The 23,559-nt window shown below is 38.8% G+C and overlaps 1 protein-coding gene across 5 annotated transcripts in view; it reads right to left on the bottom strand.

The window, feature by feature from the left end:
- DNAH3 (dynein axonemal heavy chain 3) overlaps positions 1-23,559 on the bottom strand; it is a 194,658-nt gene that overhangs the window by 51,956 nt on the left and 119,143 nt on the right. For all 5 annotated transcript variants that reach the window (XM_067706433.1, XM_067706435.1, XM_067706434.1 and 2 more), the window contains 4 exons: positions 21,634-21,879; positions 7,144-7,247; positions 4,687-4,981; positions 2,951-3,130 (listed from right to left, as the gene is read on the bottom strand). In XM_067706433.1, the coding sequence (XP_067562534.1) occupies positions 2,951-3,130; positions 4,687-4,981; positions 7,144-7,247; positions 21,634-21,879 (825 nt within the window). The remainder of the gene's footprint in view (positions 1-2,950; positions 3,131-4,686; positions 4,982-7,143; positions 7,248-21,633; positions 21,880-23,559) is intronic.

Below are 23,559 nucleotides of genomic sequence, written 5' to 3'. Positions count from 1 at the left end.
TGTTCCCACCAATTATACTTTAGAATATGTGGGGAATACTCTGCCAACTAGTTTTGTTGTAAATGTTGTTTATAGGTTTTTGGGTTTGCTATCTAGTTGCTCTGTTTATGGGAATTTGGGAAGAGCCAAAAATGATGATTCTGGCACAGCTGCTGACATTTTCCCCAAAACTCTTTTCAATATATATATATGACATTTTTTTTAAAAGGAAAATACATATGTCAGTACATAAGTATTATATATATATATATATATATATATATATATATATATATATATATATATATATATATATACTCCACTATACTTATGTATTGACATATGTAGGTTTTTCTTTTTTTAAAAAAAAAGCCAGAATAATATTTTACACATTGATCTGGAACCATTTACAGTTGTGTGAACTTGAGAAATTCACTTACTCTTTTGATGATAAGGATACTAATAGTACTTAATGTTTGTTAATGTTACCTAAACCCAGATCAGTCTTCTGCCAAGCCATACTCTCAGCCACCACACTACACTGCCTTGAGCTTCAGGTTTCCCATCTCAGCCCTGAAAGCTGGCAGCTGGTCTGGCAAATATCAGCTAGGCTGTTAGTTCTCCACTGAACACAATTCCATTAAATATCAACATCAGACGAGGTCACTCCCTAGCTATGATGGAACAAGACAGAAACAAGTTTGCTCTGAAACCATGAAAACTTCCCCCCTAGCTAATATGAATGACTCTACTTCTTTACCAAGCAGAGAAAAAAATTAAGATACCCACTCATCAAATTGTCCCCACTTTCTGAGATTACCCAATCCCAGAGTCCCTGGTTCCTTAAGCCTCTCCTCACATCACCCAGCACAAGTCCATTTAACTCTCTTACACCAGCCACTCTCATGGTTCTCCATGCTGTGCAGACACCCTTTCTGCAGCAAATTAATAAACCCAATTTCACTTGACTACAGATGTGTTCCTGGCAGACTTTGGGCACTGGTCTTTATTATAGGATCTTTTCAAATATCATATATGTGACATAGCCTGAAAACTGTCAACTGCTGCACAAATGTTAGTAATTACTATTTCCATGATATGTACTGGAAACAGATATTCCCTTTTGAATAGATCTCCACCCCCTGCCAGTTTTATTGAGATATAATTCACATATAACATACATAAGCTGAAGGTTTACAACATGATGATTTGATGCATATAGATATTGCAAAATGACTGCCACAATAAGGTCAAGTAACAATTCCATTGTTGCTGTTGTTGTTAACTAGAGTCACCATGCTATACATTAGATTCCCAAAACTTATTCATCTTATAACTGGAAATTTGTACCCTTTGACCAACATCTCCCCATTTCCCCCATCCCCTAAACCCCGGCAACCACCATTCTACTCCTGTTTCCATGAGTTTGGCTTTTTTAGATTCCACATGTAAGTGATATCATATAGTATTTGTTTTTCTCTGACTTATTTCACTTAGCATAATGTTCTCAAGGTCCATCCATGTTGTCACAAAGGGTAGGATTTCATTCTTTTTTATGGCTGAATAATATCCCATTGTGTGTGTGTGTGTGTGTGTGTACATCTTTATCCATTCATCCATCGATGGACCCTTTGGTTGTTTCCATGAGTTGACTATTGTGAATAATGTTGCAATGAACATGGAAGTGCAGATATTTCTTCAAGGAAGTGATTTCATTTCCTTCAGATATACCCAGAAGTGGCATTGCTGGATCATATGGTAGTGCTATTTTTAATTTCTTGAGGAACCTCCTACTGTTTTTCATAGTGGCTGCACCAATTTACATTTCCACCAACAGTGTACAAGGGCACTTGTTATCTCTTGACTTTTTGTTAATAGCCATTCTGTCAGGTGTGAGGTGATATCTCACTGTGATTCTGATTTTCATTTCTCTAATAATTAGCAATATTGAACATCTTTTCATGTGCCTGTTAGCCATTTGTATGTCTTCTTTAGAAAAATGTCTATTCGAATTCTCTATCCATTTTCAAATCAGATTGTTTGTTGTTTAGCTATTGAGTTGTATGAATTCCTTACATATTTTGTATATTAACTCCTTATCAGACAGATGGTTTGCAAATATTTTGTCCTATAGAATGACTAGGTCTTAGAGAAAAGTAATATACCAAGTTCCTCTCCCTCTCACTAGTGAGAGAAGTGTTGAATTTATAGATGCCAAGTGCCTGAGATCCTGTTATACTCAAACCCAAGGCAAGGTACCCCTGGACTCTATACTTGAAGTGGAAGGTGATGGGTTTGTATACCCAAGTAAAATCACCCTGCTTATCTTCCTTATTTTACAAATGAAAAAGACAAATGCCACAGGGGAGAGCAAGGCCACAGAATCTTAAGTCTGGAAATGGCATTAAGATTCTTAACCAAGGATGTATCTCAGAATAAAAGTATGAAAATCTGTAGACCTAGATGGATCAAGTTGCACCTGAAGCAAAATATATTCCTGAAGTGTTAGATGACAGGGGAAAAAATCTTCTTTATTTGTTTGTTTATTATCATTATGATTTTCCTTAGGCCACTTTGGGTTAGGTGTTCTGTCTCTGACAATCCAAAGAATTACGAGAAACACAACAGGTGAATCTGTCGTGCACCCTTAGTTGAGAACCTCTGATCTAGCCTCCCTCCTGGAACACATGCTGTCCACACTGAACTCCCTTCTTCATGGGACTCTCTGTTCCTCTAGCCAAAGACTCCTCAAATCCTCTTTTCATCTTCCCATCCTATTTCATACAACTACCAACATGAAATATTCAAATGACACTCCTGGAAGCTAACTCAAGTGTCTCTGGCTACAGCCTAAACACACCTTTCTCCACCTTCCATCAGGATGAGTGCCCTGCACCAACCCTCCATCCATGAAGGTGGTCTGGCTCTGCAGGGGGTGGGTGAAGAGTAATGAACTCTCTCCTTCACGTACCAGTAATGTCATTTCTTCCTCCACCAGGGGGGCCCATGGCTGTCACAAGCAGCACATCAACGATGTCCAGCTTGTTTGTGTCCTTCTTGTCAAACCAGTAACCGTGGTCAATCCACTGCCTCAGGAGCTCAATGGGGGGCTGGGCCCCATACACCTCTTTGGCTGGCATGTTGAGGTCATCTGGGGAAAGAAGCCATGGCCACAGATTGTAAGTCTATGGGATCCTTTGCTCTCACAGGAGGTAGCAGATGATTATCCCTCCATGGGAGAGTCTGTGCCCAGTTGTTACATCCTCACTCTAGGCAGGGCTCAGCCAGTGGACATTCTTACCATAATGGAAGAGCTTTTCCTGGGTTCTGGGCTCTACTGCTTTATTGACAGATTGGCATTAACAAACAGACATTTAATTTTTTCCCATATTTCCTCCAGGGTAGGGATTGATTTTCTAAAATAGCATATTGCTCAGTCCTGGTACATAGAAGGCACTCAATAAACTCCAATGAACATTGATTAAATGCCCAGTTTTGTGTCACGTAAGATTTTAGGAGTTTTATACATATTATCTCATCTAATCAAAATAATAACTTTATAAGGAAGAGAGTATTACCTTTATGTTAGAGGTGAGGAACTGAAGGTCATGGAATAGTATGCTTAGGGTTAAAAAGTGAGATTTGGACCTAGGTCTCTTTGGCTGCAAAGCTTAATCTGTTTTTGGATATACCATAAAAATAGGAAGGGAGAAAAGATTGGAGGAAAGGAGAAAGGGGGAAAAGAAAGGGAAACAAAATAGGATCCCTGCCTTTAGGGAGCTGTTACTAATTGGCAAGGATATAAATACATGCAACATTTACTATCAATACATGAATTTTAAAGACAGGACATGAGATAACCCAGAAGGGCAGGGCATTACTATTACTAAATGAGAATTTTATGAGTCAGCAGTAAGAGAGTGGAAAAGATAATGTATTTGGCACCAAGAAACCTGGTTTTGGCTCGTGGTTCCAGAATTTTCTAGATGTTTGACCCTGAACAGGGAATGTAACCTCTGGAGCCTCAATTAACTGACTAGTAAAGTGATAATGGTGGCTAATAAACTGATGGGGCTGTGAGGCTCAAACAAAATAAATGAGGAAGTGCTTCGTAAACATAAAATCCTGGGAAAATTCAATGTGCTTATTTCACAAATATTTATTTAGCAACTATTATATTTCTTCATATACTGATAACATATTTATCTGGCACATAATGGAATAGAAGCTCATCACAAGTGTGAGTTGCTTCTGGAGATGCAAGAGGGCAAACACCACAGTCCCCTTCTGGACCTAACTGCCTCTCACTATAAAGTAACTTTGCCTGATCCACAGGCTCAACTTCATTCCAGGAGAGACTGGGATCCTCCCTCAGGCAAAAAGGCCTGGACTGTGCCTCACTTACTGAAAAGTTGGCTTATAGTACATGGTTAACAAATACTTGGTAATGAATGAAGGAAAGGACAGGAAACAAAAAATGAAAGAAGGAAGAGAGGGAGGGAAGGGAAAGAAGAAGGGATGGAAAGATGGAAGGAAGGAAGGAAAATAGGAGGGGAGGGAAGGAATGCTGAATTATATTAACCAGAAATAGTTTATCTCCCAGAGAGAGTAAAAGGACTATACAGTGGCTATACAAGGGGAGATTCTGTTTTGCTGCAGCTTAGAGTAGAAGAATTTGGTGTGTCCAGATGCAGGCCAATGCCTTACCCACAAATACCACTGCTTTCTTCCCTATGGGAGGCCCAAAAAGGCCCTTCCGCCGTCGATCCAGCTTGGACATGATGATATCCTGGGTCTGACTGGCTGAAGTTCTGGCAGAGAAATTGATGAAGTTGGGCAGATAAGTATTTTTGGGAAGGCGGAAAAGGAAGTTGTTGGTGATGACTGATTTGCCAGTGCCCGTGGGTCCTACGAACAGCATTGGAATCTCATGGTCCAGGTAGGTTTTCAAGAAGAAGGACTGCCGGGCTGTTTCCATTGTGGGGATGATGAGTTCTGAGACCTGTGCCACAAAGACATGGTGAGTCTTGGTACTGAGCCCAGGAGATTGGGTCTTGGAATTCAGGAGACTTGGGTTCTATCCTTACTATCCGTTCAGCTCCATCTCTTATTTATCTTTATGATTTTGAGTATTTTACCTCTCCAGGGGCCTTAGTTTCTTCATCTGTAAAATGGGGATAATAATGGCACCTAGTTCACTGAGCTGTTTTGAGGATTAAATTAAATCTTGCACGTAAATATGGGCATTTTAGAGATGAGGAAACTCTGTTTTAGAGATGAGGAAGCTGAGATCCAGAGCTCACTTACACACCAAGTAAGTGGAAATGCAAGGATTTTAATTCCAGCTTGTCTGATTCCAAGGTTTATATTCTTAACCACTGAAATGTCATATTATAAACACCAATTACAGTAAGGATGGGTCTATAGCTGCTGCCGTCTGAGACCACTGCTCTGAACCAAGCTGACTGCCTTGCCCCAGGAAAGATCCACCTCCCATACGCCACCTATACTGCTTGTTCAGGAAGGGTTAGGTGTGACCCTTGACCCCCATTCCCTGTGCTTGTTCCTCATCTGCTTTTCCTAATGCTCAGATTCTTGGTTGTTCCTATTAACTCTTTTTCCAATATGGAAACTGCAATACTATTCCTGGTATTCAGGCTCCAATTGGGCTCTAAGGGCTTGGTCTTGAGCTCCTGGAATCCCTATTACTTATCTGTCTACTACTTAAATGTCTAGACTAGAAGGGGCTAGTGAACATGGAGCCACTGTTGTGCTGTTGTGCAACTCTAGGGAGCACCATTCACACTATGGTTTATGTAAATGGTGCCTCTAAAGCAAAACTAGACCATGATGCAAGTGGCACCAACAGGGACTGTGCAACATGGTGGCCTTGTGTATATTGGTAGACAAAAGTCTTGGCTTCTTTTGATAAATAATTTGATCAAAGTAAAAGGAGCAGATAGAACAAAGGAATTGAAGGGGTGAGGAAGAGAATTAACAGGTGTTGAGCTATGGATGTTTTGCCTCTGTTATTCCCTGCAGCTTTCCTAATAACCCTCTGAGGCAGGTATATTATTAGCTCACTTTTTCAGATGAAAAAATTGAGACTGGAGGATGGCTGGCTAACTTGTCTAAAGCCACAGAGCCAGTAAGTGATACTGAATGCAGAACCAGGTACCAAGACTAGGAATGTAAAGCAGGTTTTGTTTCTTAGATTTTTATTTTCAGGGGCTAGAACAATTTTTTGACAAAGGAAAAATTCCCAGCAGAACTGAAATATTTTCTGCATTGGACTTTTATTTGTATGAATCCAGCAAGATTGCAAACCCCTGGAGCTCTGGTGATGAAGCTCTTTAAGGAGAATGAAAGTTTAGGGCCTCAGTGCTGTGGGGTTCTTTACAAGACAGCCTCCAGGGTGTGTCCTGAACTCAACACACATTCACTCCTGCTTACTGCACCCTTTTCACAAGCAGCTGTGCTCCTGTCTGCTGTCTGACTTTGTCATCAGTATTTCCACTTTCCCATCCACCTCCTACTACTCTATCTGGGGCCTGAACAATCTACAATCACCCCCAGAAAGATAAATTATGTCCACTAGATAACTGCAAATAGAGGCACGAAATTGCACATCTGGAAAAAATTTTCCACGAGGAAATGAGCAGGAGTTGTAGGTGAACTGTCTGCTAACCAGAAAATCTATTAATCAATACCCATTTTTCTGAGAATTCTGATTAAAGAAATCTTTCTCTGGGGATTTTAAAGAAAAGGCAAGGATCTTTTTGGCTGAGGTATCTGAGAGGTGGACTGATGACCGTCTGGCATTATAGACAGTGATAATAACCAGAATAGCAGCAGCATAATCTAGCACACAGTGTGTGCCACAAATTCATGTATAATGTCTTCAATCCTTGCAGCCATCCTTTAGGTATTTTTTTCTGCTATTGTGTAGTTGAGTAAATTGAGGCAGAGAGAGTGAAGGCTGAGTAAGGAATCTGGGACTCTCTGATTCTAAAGTCCATGTTTTGAAGGCTCAGTCCAGCTCATGTTTGAACCTTTTCCTAAAGTAAGTTCTTAAAAATGCTAACACAGACCTGCTGTTAACCTCTCCACTTTGCTGAATATCAGGTCATTACCAAAGTTCCATGGCCAATAACTCTCTTTTACCTTTGCATTTGCTGGGATATTTTCCTCCTCTTTGGTGATATACTCTGTCCATGTGTACCAATGTCCACCACCTTGCTTGAGGAAATAAAAATCATAGATGCTTCCTGTACCCAAAGAAATAGAATAGGTTATTAGTACATCAGGGGTTTACATTTCCTATTTGAGGTATTTAACTACCTCAGCCATAGGCATCTGAAATGTATAACTACCGGTACTGGCATAGTTGTGTAATGGTATAACCTGGAACAACACCTTTTAAAGGGTAATAACTTTATTATATGTATAAAAATAATAGGTGCTAATTATACAAATAATTATTCTTAATAATATAAAGAGGAAGTATTGAAAAGAACAAAAAAGGAAGAAAACAAATCGCTCCAAATCTCACACCTAGAGATAAATTTTGATGGGAACCCTTCCAGTCCTCTCTCAAGACACACAAACATATTAAAGATGGAAGTATAGGTAGATGAAAGAAAGGATTTTATTAGAATAGGATCATTTGATATTATATATCATACACTATGTATATATATATGATTTATATTAATACAACATAAAATATAATTATATTTTTATATATTACACTATTAAAAATAAAAACATTAAATCTAATTTTACTTAAATTAGAAGAAAAGGAGACTAAAATGAAACTGAAGGACCTGCTAAACTTCAGATAATCATTATTCACTACAAGAGATACTGGTTCCTAAAAGTGGTTTCTTTTTTTTTTTATTCAATTGAGGTATAACTGACAAATAACATTATATTAGTTTCAGGTATAGAATATAGTGATTCAATATTTATATATACAGTGAACTGATCACATTATAAAATTATATTAATAAAGATTGTATATATAATATATAATGCATGTAATGTCAAATGATTCTATTCTTATAAAATCTGTCATTATACATAGAATTTTTTTTCTTGTGAGGAAAACTTTCTTTTTTGTGTGTGTGTGGTACGCGGGCCTCTCACTGTTGTGGCCTCTCCCGTTGCGGAGCGCAGGCTCCAGACGCGCAGGCTCAGCGGCCATGGCTCACGGGCCCAGCCGCTCTGCGGCATGTGGGATCTTCCCGGACCGGGGCATGCACCCCTGTCCCCTGCATCGGCAGGCAGACTCTCAACCACTGCACCACCAGGGAAGCCCAAGAGTGGTATTCTTATGTCACATTTTCTTTCCTTCAGAATGTTGCAGACCATTGTTCCAGTGTGTTTTCTTGCATTCTAGGTTGCTGTGTGTAAGTCTGAGGCCCATCAGATATTTCCACTTTTATTGATTTTTCTTTCCTACACAGATGCGGATGGAATCTCTTTTATCCTGGAAGTCCAATAATTTAATCATATTATTTCTTTTGGTCAATTATTCTGGATCAGTTTTTCTTGGAATACAGCATACTCTTAAAATTTACAGAAGCAGTTCTTCATTTTAGGAAAAATTTCTGCATTTATATGTTAGTATATGTTGTCTACACTATTTATTGGGTTACCCACTAAAGGAATTAGCACTGTTTGGTCTCCATATCAGTCATATTCTTTATAATTGCTCTTAGACTTCATCTTCTGTAGCAAGTGTAGTTATCTGAAACCTTTCCTCTAAGCCATTTGTTAGCTGTCTAGACTTGTATGCTTTATTCCTTGCTGGTTCTCATTTATTAGATCATTAATAGCATGGTTTAGATCTCAATTTGTTTCTTTGGTTTCTCAACCCCTCTTTTTCTCTGATTCTGCGGTTTTATCACCTCATCTACAAACTTTAAAATGACAGATTTATTAAGATATAATTCACACATGATATAATTCACCCATTTCAATTGTACAATTCAATCGTTTACTAAAAAACATGTATGTATGAATATACTAATATTCACAGAGTTGTACAGTCATTACCATAATCAATTTTAGAACATTTAATTGCACCAAAAAGAAACCTCATACCTCTTAGCTGTCACCTCCCAAATCCTCTTCTCGTCCCTCATCTCCCCACATGCCCACAACACTAGGCAACCACTAATGTACTTTCTGTCTTTATAGATTTACTATTCTGGACATTTCATATAATTGAAGTCATCCAATAGATGTTCTTTTGTGACTGGCTTCTTTTACTCATCATAATGTTTTTAAGGTTTATCCACATTGTATCATGTATTATTACTTCATTTCTTTTTATTGTTGAATAATGTTTAATTGTATGGATATACTATATTTTATTTATTCATTCATCAGTTGATGGACATTTGGATTGTTTCCACTTTTTGACCATTATGAATTATGCTGTTATGAACATTTGTGTACAAGTCTTTGTGTGGACATCTGTTTTTATTTCTCTTGGGCATATATCTAGGAGTGGAATTTCTTGGTCATATGGTAACTCTATGTTTAACTTTCTTTTGTTTGTTTAACTTTTGAGGAACTGCCAAATGCTGTTTTCCAAAGCTGCTGTACTATTTTACATTTCCATTATAACATGTGAGGGTTCCAATTTTCCCACATTCTCACCAACACTTGTTGTTTTCCATCTTTTTTATTATTCTCATTGCAGTTGTGAGTTGGTATCCCATGTTTCTTTTTTTTTTTAAATTAATTAATTAATTTATTTTTTTGGTTGTGCTGGGTCTTCGTTTCTGTGTGTGGGCTTTCTCTAGTTGCGGCGAGCGGGGGCCACTCTTCATCGCAGTGCACGGGCCTCTCACTGTCACGGCCTCTCTTGTTGCGGAGCACAGGCTCCAGACGCGCAGGCTCTGTAGTTGTGGCTCACGGGCCCAGTTGCTCCGCAGCATGTGGGATCCTCCCAGACCAGGGCTCGAACCCGTGTCCCCTGCATTGGCAGGCAGACTCTCAACCACTGTGCCACCAGGAAGCCCCGTATCTCGTGTTTTTGATTTGCATTTTCCTGATGGCTAATAATGCTAGTAATGTTGCGTTCTTGTCATGTGCTTGTTGGCCCTTTATATATCTTCTTTGGAGAAATGTCTATTCAGTTACTCTGCCCATTTAAAAATTGTGTTATTTATCTTTTTATCATTGAATTATAATACTTCTTTATACATTCTATATACAAGTCCCTTATCAGATATATGATTTGCAAAAGAAATTTCACCCGTTCTGTCTTTTCACTTTCTTGATGTTGTCCTATGAAGCACAAAAGTTTTTAATTTTGATGAAGTTCAGTTTAACTATTTTTTCTTTCGTTGCTTGTGCTTTTGTTGTCCTAAGACATTGTTGCCTGTCCAAGGTCATGATCATTTGCACCTATGTTTTCTTCTAAGCTTTCATAATTTTAACTTTTGAATTTAGATCTTTGATCCATTTTGAGTTAATTTTTGACTATGGTGTAAAGTAGAGGCCCAGATTCATTATTTTACATGTATATATTCATTTATTCCAGCACCATGTGTTAAAAGGATTATTCTTTTTCCATAAAATTATCTTGGTACCCTTGTCAAAAATCAAGTCACTATAAATATGAGGGGCTTATTTCTGGACCCTCAATTCTATTCTGTTGATCTATATATCTATCCCTTTGCCAGTAGCACATTGTTCATCTATAAATTTTAAAAATTAAATTTATATTATTACTAAGTTCTTGCAACACAAATAATTTATGTTTCTTAGGTCATGTTTTTCTTTTAGATTCTCATTCTCTGTCTCTGTCTCTTTCTTTCTGATGTTCTTACTCTGATATAATCAGGTAAAATCTTGACATTTTCCCCACCATTATCTAGGGTGAGTTTATTTCCCTCACTTTCTTGGCCACAATTCAAGGACTGGTGTGTGGATTTCTCTTCTGTAGCCTGAGGGTACAGGGGTTGGGTAAAAGGAAATACTCAGTTGCCCTTGCCAGGAAACCTGGGCTTTGAATTCTCTTTCTAAAATTTGGCCAATTTTCCAGAACCATGGGTCCATCCCACTCCCACCCCAGTTAGAGACATGATTCACTCCTGAAAAATTCAGCTCACATCCCCCACTCAGCATGGAGCTCTGGAAGATGCAAACCCTGGTAGTTTCTCCCACTCCTAATAAGGTCCTACCAAATTATGGAGGGGTTTCATGCTCAAAGGTTTCTCTTAGACATTTTTTTTGCAGCTGCCCAGTCACCACTGCCATCTGCTTTTTCCACACTGGTGATTACCAATGAGAACTCTCAGAATTTTGTCAACTCACCCCCTTTCCTCTCAGCATCACTTTTAGAAGGACAGTGGGGTTGTGGGTTCTGGGTTGAGAGATACAACATGCAGGATCTTTTGTTTCTCTCCTTATCCTCTACCTCTCAATGTTTAAAGAATCAGGCTGTAACTGGGAAATTTTTTAGGCTTAAACTGTTGTTATTGTTCATATCATTATGTATTATAGGAGAGAGTTTCTATTATCCTACGTCACTGTGCAGCTCTACCTAGAAGTCAATCTGGTACAACACTTTTAGAAAGCAATCTGGCACTATGCTTACAGAGCTACAAAAATGTCTCTAGTCCAAGTCAGAAATCACATTCTGGGAATTTATCATAAGGAAATAATTCATAATGAAAATAATCTCTCTACATGAGTACACAGCACCATCTGTGATAACAAAAATTTGAAAATAATTTACATGTCCCACATTAGAAGACCAGTCAAAATTATGTCTTATAAAATGAATGGAATACTTTGCAGTCATTAAAATGATAATTACATTATTTACAAAACAGAAATAGATGCACAGACATAGAAAACAAACTTATGGTTACCAAAGGGGAAAGGAGGGGGGAGGGTTAAATTAAGAATTTGGGATTAACAGATACCACTATATCTAAGATAGGTAAACAACAAGGACCTACTGTATAGCACAAGGAACTATATTCAATATCTTGTAAAAACCTGTAATGGAAAAGAATCTGAAAAAGAATAGCCATAGGCATATAATGTGTGTTTATATAAATATATTTATATATATATAAAACTGAATCAGTTTGCTGTACACCTGAAGCATTGTAAATCAACTATACTTCAATTAAAAAAAGAGAGGGACTTCCCTTGTGGCACAGTGGTTAAGAATCCGCCAGCCAATGCAGGGGACACGGGTTCGAGCCCTGGTCTGGGAAGATCCCACATGCTGCGAAGCAACTAGGCCCGTGTGCCACAGCTACTGAGCCTGCGCTCTAGAGACCGTGTGCCACAACTACTGAGCCTGCGTGCTGCAACTACTGAAGCCCACGCGCCTAGAGCCCGTGCTCTGCCACAAGAGAAACTACTGCAATGAGAGGCCTGCACACTGCAGCGAAGAGTAGCCCCCGCTTGCTGCAACTGGGGAAAGCCCGCGCGCAGCAACAAAGACCCAACGGATCCAAAATAAATAAATAAATAAATAAAATAAATTTATTAAAAAAAAAAAAGAGAGAACTAGGGGCAATGATGTAGATACACGTTCTAGAGAGATGAAGTGACCTTAAGAAGAGAATTCACATTATCTAGAACTAAGAGGAAGATAAGGAGATATATACCCAATTAATACTTAAGTAAAATAGAAAACTAAAAAATGAAGTTTTAAAATAAATTATCTATTAAATACTTCAAAATGATAGCTACAAAATCTAAGTATTAATAAAGAAAAATGCATTCAAGAAACAATGACAGATAAAATAGAAGAATAAAAAAGGGAATATATACCATTATGTCAACTATATAAAGAGATGAAAGCAGATGGACAAGATAGAGAAAGATATTTTGAAAACTGAAATACTTGTGATAGTGTGGTATGAACAAAAATATTTTTGATCATTTTTATTTAATAGAATTAAATTGCTTTTATAATAAAAAAAGAGATAGAAAAAGCATGATTCAGAAAAGCATTTATCCCCTTCTCTTGCTGATGTTATTAGCTAGAGTTAATTTGTGGCTTGATACAGGAACATTTCGGCCAAAGAGAAAAGGTCCAACTGAGTAAAAGTGGATTTACTGCTGTGTGATCTTGGCCAAGGTTACCATTTGCATATCTGTAAAATGGGCCTGATTTTATATAAAGCTTAGAGAATCCCTGTGGAAGGTGAATGAGATATATGTGTCAGACATTTAGCATAGCTGTGGGCACACAGAGAGGCACTTGAGAACATTTAGCTCTAGGTCTGTTTGGTCCTCATCAGAGTAGTGCTCCTGTTCGCTCTGCACTGTGATTTTTACTCAAACTCTGATGCAAGTGCAGGGGTAGAATGGGGAGAATAGTAGTAGAAATCCAGGAAGATAAATTAGTTCTATCACCTCGGACCACCCCCTGTCCCAACTGTTTTCCTCGCCTTCACTTGGGAGAACAAGATAAACTTCAACAGAGAGGTGAGTGGGTTTTCAAAAGACACACAGTGGGGGACTTCCCTGGCAGGCCAGTGGTTAAGACTTCACCTTCAAACGCAGGGGGTACGGGTTCGATCCCTGGTCAGGGAGCTAAGATCCCACATGCCTCATGGCCAAAAAACCAAAACATAAAACAGAAGAAATATTGTAACAAATTCAATAAAGACTTTAAAAAAATGAAAAAACAAACAAACAAACAAAAAGCAAAAGAATAAAGGGAAATTTAGCACTTCTGGACAAATAAAGATCAATGTTAGATGATGTTAACCCAACCTTGAGGGAATTCCCCAAAGGACTGCTGGCTTTCCTTAGTGTGCATTCCCCAACACAGTTCCTTCAGCACTTATTTGAGAGATCCATGTGCCCCCAGGCTCCTAGATCATGAAAAGCCCAGAAAACAACATCCCATGAGGTCAGAGAAGGCCTCCCTGGAGCTCTCACCATGAGAATTTTAAACCCTGTGGAAAGGCTAGAAAGACATTTTAAGCTTTTTAAGATGGTAATAAGAAAGTAAAATCAAAGCCAGATCAAGAGGCCACATACTACATGATTCCATGCACTTGAAATGTCCAGAAAAGGCAAATCTATAGAGAGCAGATGAATGGTTGCCTGGGGCTGAGGATGGGAACAGGGATTCACTGAAAATGGGCATGCAGGATCTTGCTGGGGTGATCCATGTTCTAAATTTGTTCTAGTGTTCCAATATTCTAAAATTGGGTTAGACAGTTGCACAACTAGGCAAATTTGCTAAAAACCACTGATTTGCTCACTTAAGTGAGTGAATTTTATGATATGTAAATTGTACCTCAATAAAGCTGTTATATTAGAAAGAATTCACACTTGGCAATTAAAACACATCTTTGGATTCAAATGGGTTCTGTCTAGGAGCTTTGTAATTTCCTATTGTAAAATACTTAGGAAGGCACAAGAGAAAGGAGTGGAATAATGTCACTGAAAACAAAGACTAAAAGAAGCTAGGCAGAATCTCCTCTAACTAAATAGTAGATGAGCTGGACTGAGAAATTTTACCTCAGGAGACTGCATGAGAAAGAGCAACAGGCCCACTGGGTATACTCCTAGTCCCCCCTCCCCCCACCCCTGGATGCAGAGATGCAGAGATGCAGGTGACATCGCACATAGAAAATTAGGCAGCTGTTGCTTTGCCCTGCCAGGTACTACTCTGGGAGAACTGGAAGAACTGTCTCCTTTTTTTCTCATCCTTGCCTTGCCAGGCCATCTTCCTACAGCTGATAGGGGTGGCAGGGTCGCAGACCACAATGAGGAAGGAGATAGTCGTGGCACTTTAAATTCAGTGAGGTATGGTCTTCCAAGGTAAAGAACCACAGTCGCTCCTCAGTTCAAAAATGTCCTTTTTTAGAATGTTCACAGATGAAACAAATAAAAAGCCTGCTTCCAACAGATGGCATTAGTTGATCACATGTGGTCTTTGGATCTTGGCCATCCCATTGTTCCTGACTCTAGAGTTTACAGCATTTGGGTTTTTTTTTTAAGGGGGTTTATGAATACCATTTACCCTGATCATGTCCAAAAGTAGTGGAGAGTTTTGAAAACCAGCAAAAAGAGAGATGTATGATTACCATGGAGACAAAAGTAAAGCTTAACTTTCAATGGATATGTTCACATCGGTCACTTGTAAGGTGTCATTTTGCTCTTACAAACAGCTTTTTCAGAACCAAACCTACGTTTAAGTAGAGTAGTTGTTGCCAAAGAAGGTATACAAAGAAACTAGTCTGCAGTACATGCTGGAAATTATGGGGCCTTTTTAATACTGCATCAGTTGAATAGGACATGGAGGAAGGAGACGAGCCCATTACAGTAGGCAGGAGATGCTGTAGGGAACTTGGAAGCTGTGCACATAATTAGCTGCTCAGCTACAGAAGGAAAGGAAAGATGTTGTCACAAAGTGAACCAAGAATGGGGTCAAGGATACTTCATGTACCAATTTGCTGACACAGCATGAAGAGACTGATCTTGAAGCATGGGGAAGCAGACAACCACACATGGAACCTGTGAAAAAATGTTGCAATGTAAAGGAATACAATATGGAGATTAAACTTGAAGAGTATACCTCTGAACCTTGTTTAATGCAGGACTCACAACCAAATTTCAGAAAACTGTTTGATAGCCTAAATAGGGTGCAAAAAGACATAATTTTTCCATGAAATAGGAACAGAAAACCATAAGGAGAAAACAGGCTTAGATGAAAAGGCAAAATGAGATTAAAAAAGGGAGATGAATGAGCTAACAGATGATGATGAGGAGGAGGACAGCAATAAAAGTTGCTAATATTTATTTAACACTTCCTGTGTACCACGCTTTATTCTAAATGCTTTTACATGTGTTAACCTGTTTAATTCTTACAAGAACACCATGAATACATAGTATTATCATTGCCCTCATTTCATAATTGAGGAAACTGAGTGGCATTAGGGAACTTGCTCAAAGTCACCCAACTAGTAAATACTGGAGCCAGGATTCAAGCTCTGACAATTTGACTTCATGGCCTGTGCTTTTATTTTATTTTATTTTTATTTATTTATTTTTTTTGCGGTACGTGGGCCTCTCACTGTTGTGGCCTCTCCCGTTGCGGAGCACAGGCTCCAGACGCGCAGGCTCAGCGGCCATGGCTCACGGGCCCAGCCACTCCGCGGCATGTGGGATCCTCCCGGACCGGGGCACGAACCCGCATCCCCTGCATTGGCAGGTGGACTCTCAACCACTGCACCACCAGCGAAGCCCCTATGGCCTGTGCTTTTAATCATACACTAAGAAAGGATAGTGAGGAAACAAAAGACACACAGCAGAATTAAAATCACTCAAGGCAGTAAAAGCATAATTGAAGTTGTGGGTGAATCATATTAAAATGAATAATTGGTATAAAAAAAGGCAAAAACACAAAAATAAGGAAAGATGAGATGATAGATATGGAAGCCAGAGACTAAAACTTTCCCTTGATGACTGAAAGGACTCATCATGTTCTAGGAAAAAATAAACAAAAGAATACCTACATCTAGACATAGTCTGTTAAAAATAAAACTATGACAGAACATTACAAAAAAGAACATCAACAGGCCAATAAGAACCTGTGAAAAGGGCTTCCCTGGTGGCGCAGTGGTTAAAATCCACCTGCCAATGCAGGGGACACGGGTTCAAGCCCTGGTTCAGGAAGATCCCACATGCTGTGGAGCAACTAAGCCCATGCACCACAACTACTGAGCCTGTGCTCTAGAGCCTGCAAGCCACAACTACTGAAGCCCACGTGCCCAAACTACTGGAGCCCACGTGCCACAACTACCGGAGCCTACGTGCCTAGAGCCCGTGCTCCGCAACAAGAGCAGCCATCGTAATGAGAAGCCTGTGCACCTCAATGAAGAGTAGTTCCCGCTCGCCACAACTAGAGAAAGCCCATGCGCAGCAACAAAGACTCAACACAGCCAAAAATAAATAAATAAATTAGTTAATTAAATCTATTAAAAAAAAAGAACCTGGGCTTCCCTGGTGGTGCAGTGGTTGAGAGTCCGCCTGCCGATGCAGGGGACGCGGGTTCGTGCCCTGGTCCGGGAAGATCCCACATGCCGCTGAGCAGCTGGGCCCGTGAGCCATGGCGGCTGAGCCTGCGCATCCGGAGCCTGTGCTCCGCAACGGGAGAGGCCACAACAGTGAGAGGCCCGCGTACCACAAACAAACAAACAAACAAAAACACAAAAATTAAAGATAAAGAGAGAATATTAAAAGCAGTGAGGGAAAAGCAACAAGTAACATACAAGGGAACTCGCATAAGTCTATCGGCTGATTTTTCAGCAGAAACTCTGCAGGCCAGAAGGGAGTGACACAATATGTTTAAAGTGATGAAAGGTAAAAACCTACAATCAAAAATACTCTACTTGGCAAGGCTCTCATTCAGATTTGATGGAGTGATCAAAAGCTTTACAGACAAGCAAAAGCTAAAAAAGTTCAGCACCACCAAATGAGCTTTATAACAAATGTTAAAGGAACTTCTCTAGGAAAAAGGAAAGGCCACAACTAGAAACAAGAAAATTACAAAATGAAAAAGGTCACCAGTAAAGGCAAACCTACAGTAAAGGTAGGAAATCATCCACACACAAAGCTAGTAGGGAGGTTAAAAGTCAAAAGTAGTAAAATCATCTATACCCACAATAAGCAGTTAAGAGATACAGAAAACAATTAGATGTAAATATATGATATCAAAAATAGTAATTGGGAGCGGAGGAGAGTACAAATGCAGGGTTTTAAAAATGCATTTGAAATGAAGAGATCAGCAGCTTATATACACACACACACCAATACACACACATATACAGACTGCCATATAAAATCCTCATAGTAACAACCACAAACCAAAAATCTAAACTAGACATACACAAAAAAAAGAAAAAGGAATCTGAACATAACACTAAAGATAGTCATCAAATCTTAAGAGAAGAGAAAAAAAGAAAAATAATAAAATGGCAATATGAACATAAATATCAATAATTACCTTAAATGTAAATGGATTAAATGCTCCAACCAAAAGACATAGATAGAGTGGCTGAATGGATACAAAAACAAGACCTGTATATATGCTGCCTACAAGAGACTCACTTCAGATATAGAGACACACACAGACTGATAGTGAAGGGATGAAAAGAGGTATTCTGTGCAAATGGAAATCAAAAGTAGCAATACTTATATGAGACAAAATAGACTTTAAAATAAAGTCTGTTACAAGAGACAAAGAAGGATACTATATAATGATCAAGGGATCAATCCAAGAAGCGATATAACAATTGTAAGCATATATGCATCCAACATAGGAGCACCTCAATATATAAGGCAAATATTAACAGACATAAAAGAAGAAATTGACAGTAACACAATAATAGTGGGGGGCGGGGCTTTAACACCCCACTTACATCAATAGACAGATCATCTAGACAGAAAATTAATAAGGAAACACTGGTCTTAAATGACACCTTTGATCACATGGACTTAATTGATATACATAGAGCATTCCATCTGAAAGCAGCAGAATATACATAATTTCAAGTGCACATGAAACATTCTCCAGGACAGATCACAGGCTAGGCCACAAAAAAGCCTCAGTAAATTTAAGAAAATTTAAATCATATCAAGTATCTTTTCCGACCATAGAACTATGAGGCTAGAAATCAACTATAAGAAAAAAACTGCAAAAATCACAAATACGTGGAGGCTAAACAACCAATGGATTACTGAAGAAATCAAAGAGGAAATAAAAAAATACCCAGACACAAATGAAAATGAAAAAACAATGATCCGAAACCTATGGGATACAGCAAGAGCAGTTCTTTTTTTTTTGCGGTACACGGGCCTCTCACCCCTGTGGCCTGTCCCGTTGCGGAGCACAGGCTCCAGACGCGCAGGCCCATCGGCCATGGCCCATGGGCCCAGCTGCTCCGCGGCATATGGGATCCTCCCAGACTGGGGCACGAACCCGTGTCCCCTGCATCAGCAGGCGGACTCTCAACCACTGCGCCACCAGGGAAGCCCAAGAGCAGTTCTAAGAGGGAAATTTATAGCAATACAATCTTACCTCAGGAAACAAGAAAAATCTCAAATAAGCAACCTAACCTTACAACTAAAGGAACTAGAGAAAGAAGAATAAGTGAACCCAAAGTTAGTAGAAGGAGAGAAATCATAAAGATCAGAGGAGAAATAAATGAAATAGAGACTAAAAAACAATAGAAAAGATCAATGAAACGAAAAGCTGGTTCTTTGAAAAGATAAAAAAAATTGATAAACCTGTAGCCAGACTCATCAAGAAAAATAAGGGAGAAGGCCCAAATCAATAAAATCAGAAATGAAAGAGGGGAAATTACAACCGACACTACAGAAATACAAATGATCATAAGAAACTACTATGAACAGCTATATGCCAAAGAAATGAACAACCCAGAAGAAATGGTCAAATTCTTGGGAAGGTACAATCTCCCAAGAGTGGACCTTGAGGAAATAGAAAATATGAACAGACTAATTACCAGTAATAAAGTTGAATCAGTAATTTAAAAACCCCCAACAAACAAAAGTCCAGGACCAGAGGGCTTCACAGGTGAATTCTACCAAACATTTAGAGGAGAGTTAACATGTACCTTCTCAAACTATTCCAAAAAATTGCAGAGGCAGGAACACTTCTGAACTGATTCTGTGAGGCCTGCATCACCCTGATACCAAAACCAAAGTTATCACAAAAAAAGAAAATTACAGGCCAACATCACTGATAAACATAGATGCAAAAATCCTCAACAAAATATTAGCAAACCAAATCGAACAATACATTAAAAGTATCATAGGCTTTCCCTGGTGGTGCAGTGGTTGAGAGTCCACCTGCCAATGCAGGGGACGCGGGTTCGTGCCCTGGTCTGGGAAGATCCCACATGCCGCGGAGCGGCTAGGCCCGTGAGCCATGGCCGCTGAGCCTGTGCGTCCGGAGCCTGTGCTCCACGGCGGGAGAGGCCACAACAGTGAGAGGCCTGCATACTGCAAAAAAATAATAAATAAATAAAAATAAAAATGAAAATAAAAAAAATAGAAAAAGAAAATCTTCTGAATTAAAAAAACAGAGGAAAAAAAAAGAATGGGGCTTCCCTGGTGGCGCAGTGGTTGAAAGTCCGCCTGCCGATGCAGGTGACACGGGTTCGTGCCCCGGTCCAGGAAGATCCCACATGCTGCAGAGTGGCTGGGCTCGTGAGCCATGGCTGCTGAGCCTGCCCGTCCAGAGCCTGTGCTCCACGGCGGGACAGGCCACAACAGTGAGAGGCCCGTGTACCGCAAAAAAAAAAAAAAAAAAGAATGGATGTACTACCATCTAACAAGGGGATTGGTACAAGGCCTCCATGCAGTTCATCTGACAGATAACCATGTATCACATATTTGAAGTGTGCCAGGTGTGCTGGGGAAAGTGTGTGTTTAGGGGGACAACGGCAACTACTTGCTCATTCATTTTTTTTTATTATTATGTAAAGTTTCAAACATAAAGAAACACTGAAAACCTTGTACAGTGAACATTTGTATACCCATCTCCTAGATTTTACCATTAGTTTTTCACTTGTTTTATCACATACCTGTTCATCCCTCTTTCCATCAATTAAGGCATCTTATTTTTTGACACATTTCAAAGAAAATATATACACTTCCTCATAAATACTTTGGCATGTATATCATTAACTGTTCAATAGTTATGTTTTTTCATTTGCTAAAAAATTTGCATACAGTGAAATGCACAAGTCTTGTGTTCATTCACTGAGTTTTGAGAATTGCATGTATTTGTGTAACCCAAATCTCTCTCAACATATACAACATTACCATCACCCCAGGGAGTTCCCTCATGGGCCCATCATATACTTTTTCATAATTAAAAAAATGTAAAACTATTTGGAATGTATATAATATGATCCCATTTTTGCTATAGAAATACAGAAAAACACTGGAAGGAAAAATATAAAAAGTGATTATTTCTGAATAGTGGGATTACCATTGATACTTATTTTCTTCTATTCCTTTCTCTGTATTTTCTAAATTTGATGTAATGTATTACTTGGGTGGTAAGAAAAAAAGCAGTAAAAGCTACTTAAAAGAAAACAAACATCTTTCAATCTTTTTATGAATGATGTCACACATATAAGAATATTAATACATCGTTAAAGTAATCATTCTGAAGATAATGTATGTAGCAAACTTATAAATATTTTAATATTAGATTACAATGAAAAAATTAAAGGAAATGTTAATACCATAATCACCATGATATGATGTGTATACACATAGAACAGGACTAGAAGGGCGTAAGAAAAAAAAGTGGCTATATTTCTCATGCTGTTCCCTGGGGCCTGTTAGAGTGATGAGATTATGGGTAATTAAAAAAAAAGTTATATGACTTTTTCTAAATTAAAAATTAGTAGTTAAAATAACCCATAAGACCCTGACTTCAGGGTCACCCATCTCTACATACATGGGCCAGCTCTGGAGAAGTGAACCCTCTCAGGCAAGCTACAAAATCTTTCCTGACTTTTGCAAAGGCCTCACGTGGGCCACACATTTTGGTTGGGTTTGGAACATATGCTCCAAACCACTACAGTAAGACAAAACAAACAGGTACTAAGTTACCTCTTTCTGGAAAGATGTTGTTTTTGGTGAGTTTGACACTTTTGGGTCTTGGGTTGTTATTATCCATACCCATGATGAGGTTGCGGAAAAACAGATCAAATTTCTTTCTGCTGTCTGCGTTGATGGTGCCGGCCACGGTCCACACCAAGGCAAAAAGGAAGAGACCTTGCAGCCAGAGGAAGATCTGTTGGCTTGTCAGGCTTTCAACTAATTCACTTTCCTTCTCTTCTATTTCCCTGATTTCATCTAAAAGCAAGAAAAGGAATCTCAGGAAAAGCTGCAGAGTGCAATAGATATGAATTGGGCAGTTTTGTCTGTGAGGGGCCTGGGAAGAGGATTGATACTGGTTGAATGGCATCACCTGCCAGATCCTTTATCCACATACATTAAAAAAAAATTTTTTTTATTGTGGTAAGATATGCGTAACATAAAAATTACCATCTTAACCATTTTAAAGTTCAGTGGTATTAAATACATTCATGTTGTTGTGCAACCATCACCACTATTCATATCCAGCACTATTTTCATCTTGCAAAGCTGAAACTAATTCATTACCCTCTCCCCAACGGCCCGGCAAACAACATTCTACTTTCTGTCTTTATAAATTTGACTAACCTAGATATGTCTTAGAGGTGAAATCATATAGTCTTTTCTGACTGGCTTATTTCTCTTAGCATAATGTCCTCAAGGTTCATCCATGTTGGCGCATGTATCAGAATTTCTTTTTTTTTATGTTAGCCGCACCATGCGGCTTGTGGAATCTCTGTTCCTGAACCAGGGATTGAACCCAGGCCACAGCAGTGAAAGCACCAAACACTAACCACTAGACCACTAGGGAACTCCCCAGAATTTCCTTCCTTTTTTAAGGCTGAATAATATTTCACCATATGTATATACTTGATCTATTTATCCATTCATTGGTTGATGGACACTTGGGTTGCTTCCACCTTTGGCTTCTGTGAATAATGCTGCTATGAACATGGGTGTACAAATATCTGTTTATGTCCCTACTTTCAATTCCTTTGTACATATACCAGAAGCAAAAGTGCTAAGTCATCTGGTAATTCTATTTTTAATTCTGAGGATCTGACAAACTATTTTCCATAGTAACTGTACCATTTTACATTTCCATCAACAGTGCACAAGGGTTCCAATTTCTCTACATCTTCATCAACACTTGTTCTTTTGGTTGTTGACGCTGTTGTTCTTGTTGTCAGTGCTTGCAGATGACATGATACTATATATAGAAAATCCTAAAGGCATCACCAAAAAACTACTACAGTTCACCAGTAAATTCAGTAAAGTTGCAGGATTCAAAATTAATAAAATTAATATGCAGAAGTTGGTTGCACTTCTATACACTGAAAACAAACTACTATAAAGAGAAATTAAGGAAAGAATCCCACTTAACATTGCATCAAAAAGAATAAAATATCTAGGAATAAATCTAAATAAGGAAGTAAGAGACCTATATTCGGAAAACTACGAGACACTGATGAAGAACTGAAAATGACACAAACAGATGGAAAGATATATTGTGTTCATGGATTGGAAGAATTAATATTGTTAAAATGACCATGCTACCCAAGGTAATCTACAGATTCAATGCAATCCTCATCAAAATATCAAAGGCATTTTTCACAGAACTAGAACAAATAATTCTAAAAGTTGTATGTAAACACATAAGACCCCCTAATAGCCAAAGCAATCTTAAGAAAGAAGAACAGAGCTGGAGGCATAATGTTCCCAGACTTCAGACTATACTACAAAGCTACAGTAATCAAGACAGTATGGTGCTGGTATAAAAGCAGAAATACAGATCAATGGAACAGAATAGGGAGCCCAGAAATAAACCCATACACTTATGGTCAATTAATCTATGACAAAGGAGGCAAGAATATATAATGGAGAAAGGACAGTCTCTTC

Source organism: Pseudorca crassidens, chromosome 15 (genome assembly GCF_039906515.1).
Source record: "Pseudorca crassidens isolate mPseCra1 chromosome 15, mPseCra1.hap1, whole genome shotgun sequence".
In the NCBI taxonomy this organism is placed as follows: Eukaryota; Metazoa; Chordata; class Mammalia; order Artiodactyla; family Delphinidae; genus Pseudorca; species Pseudorca crassidens.
This window is presented reverse-complemented; position numbering and strand designations above follow the sequence as displayed.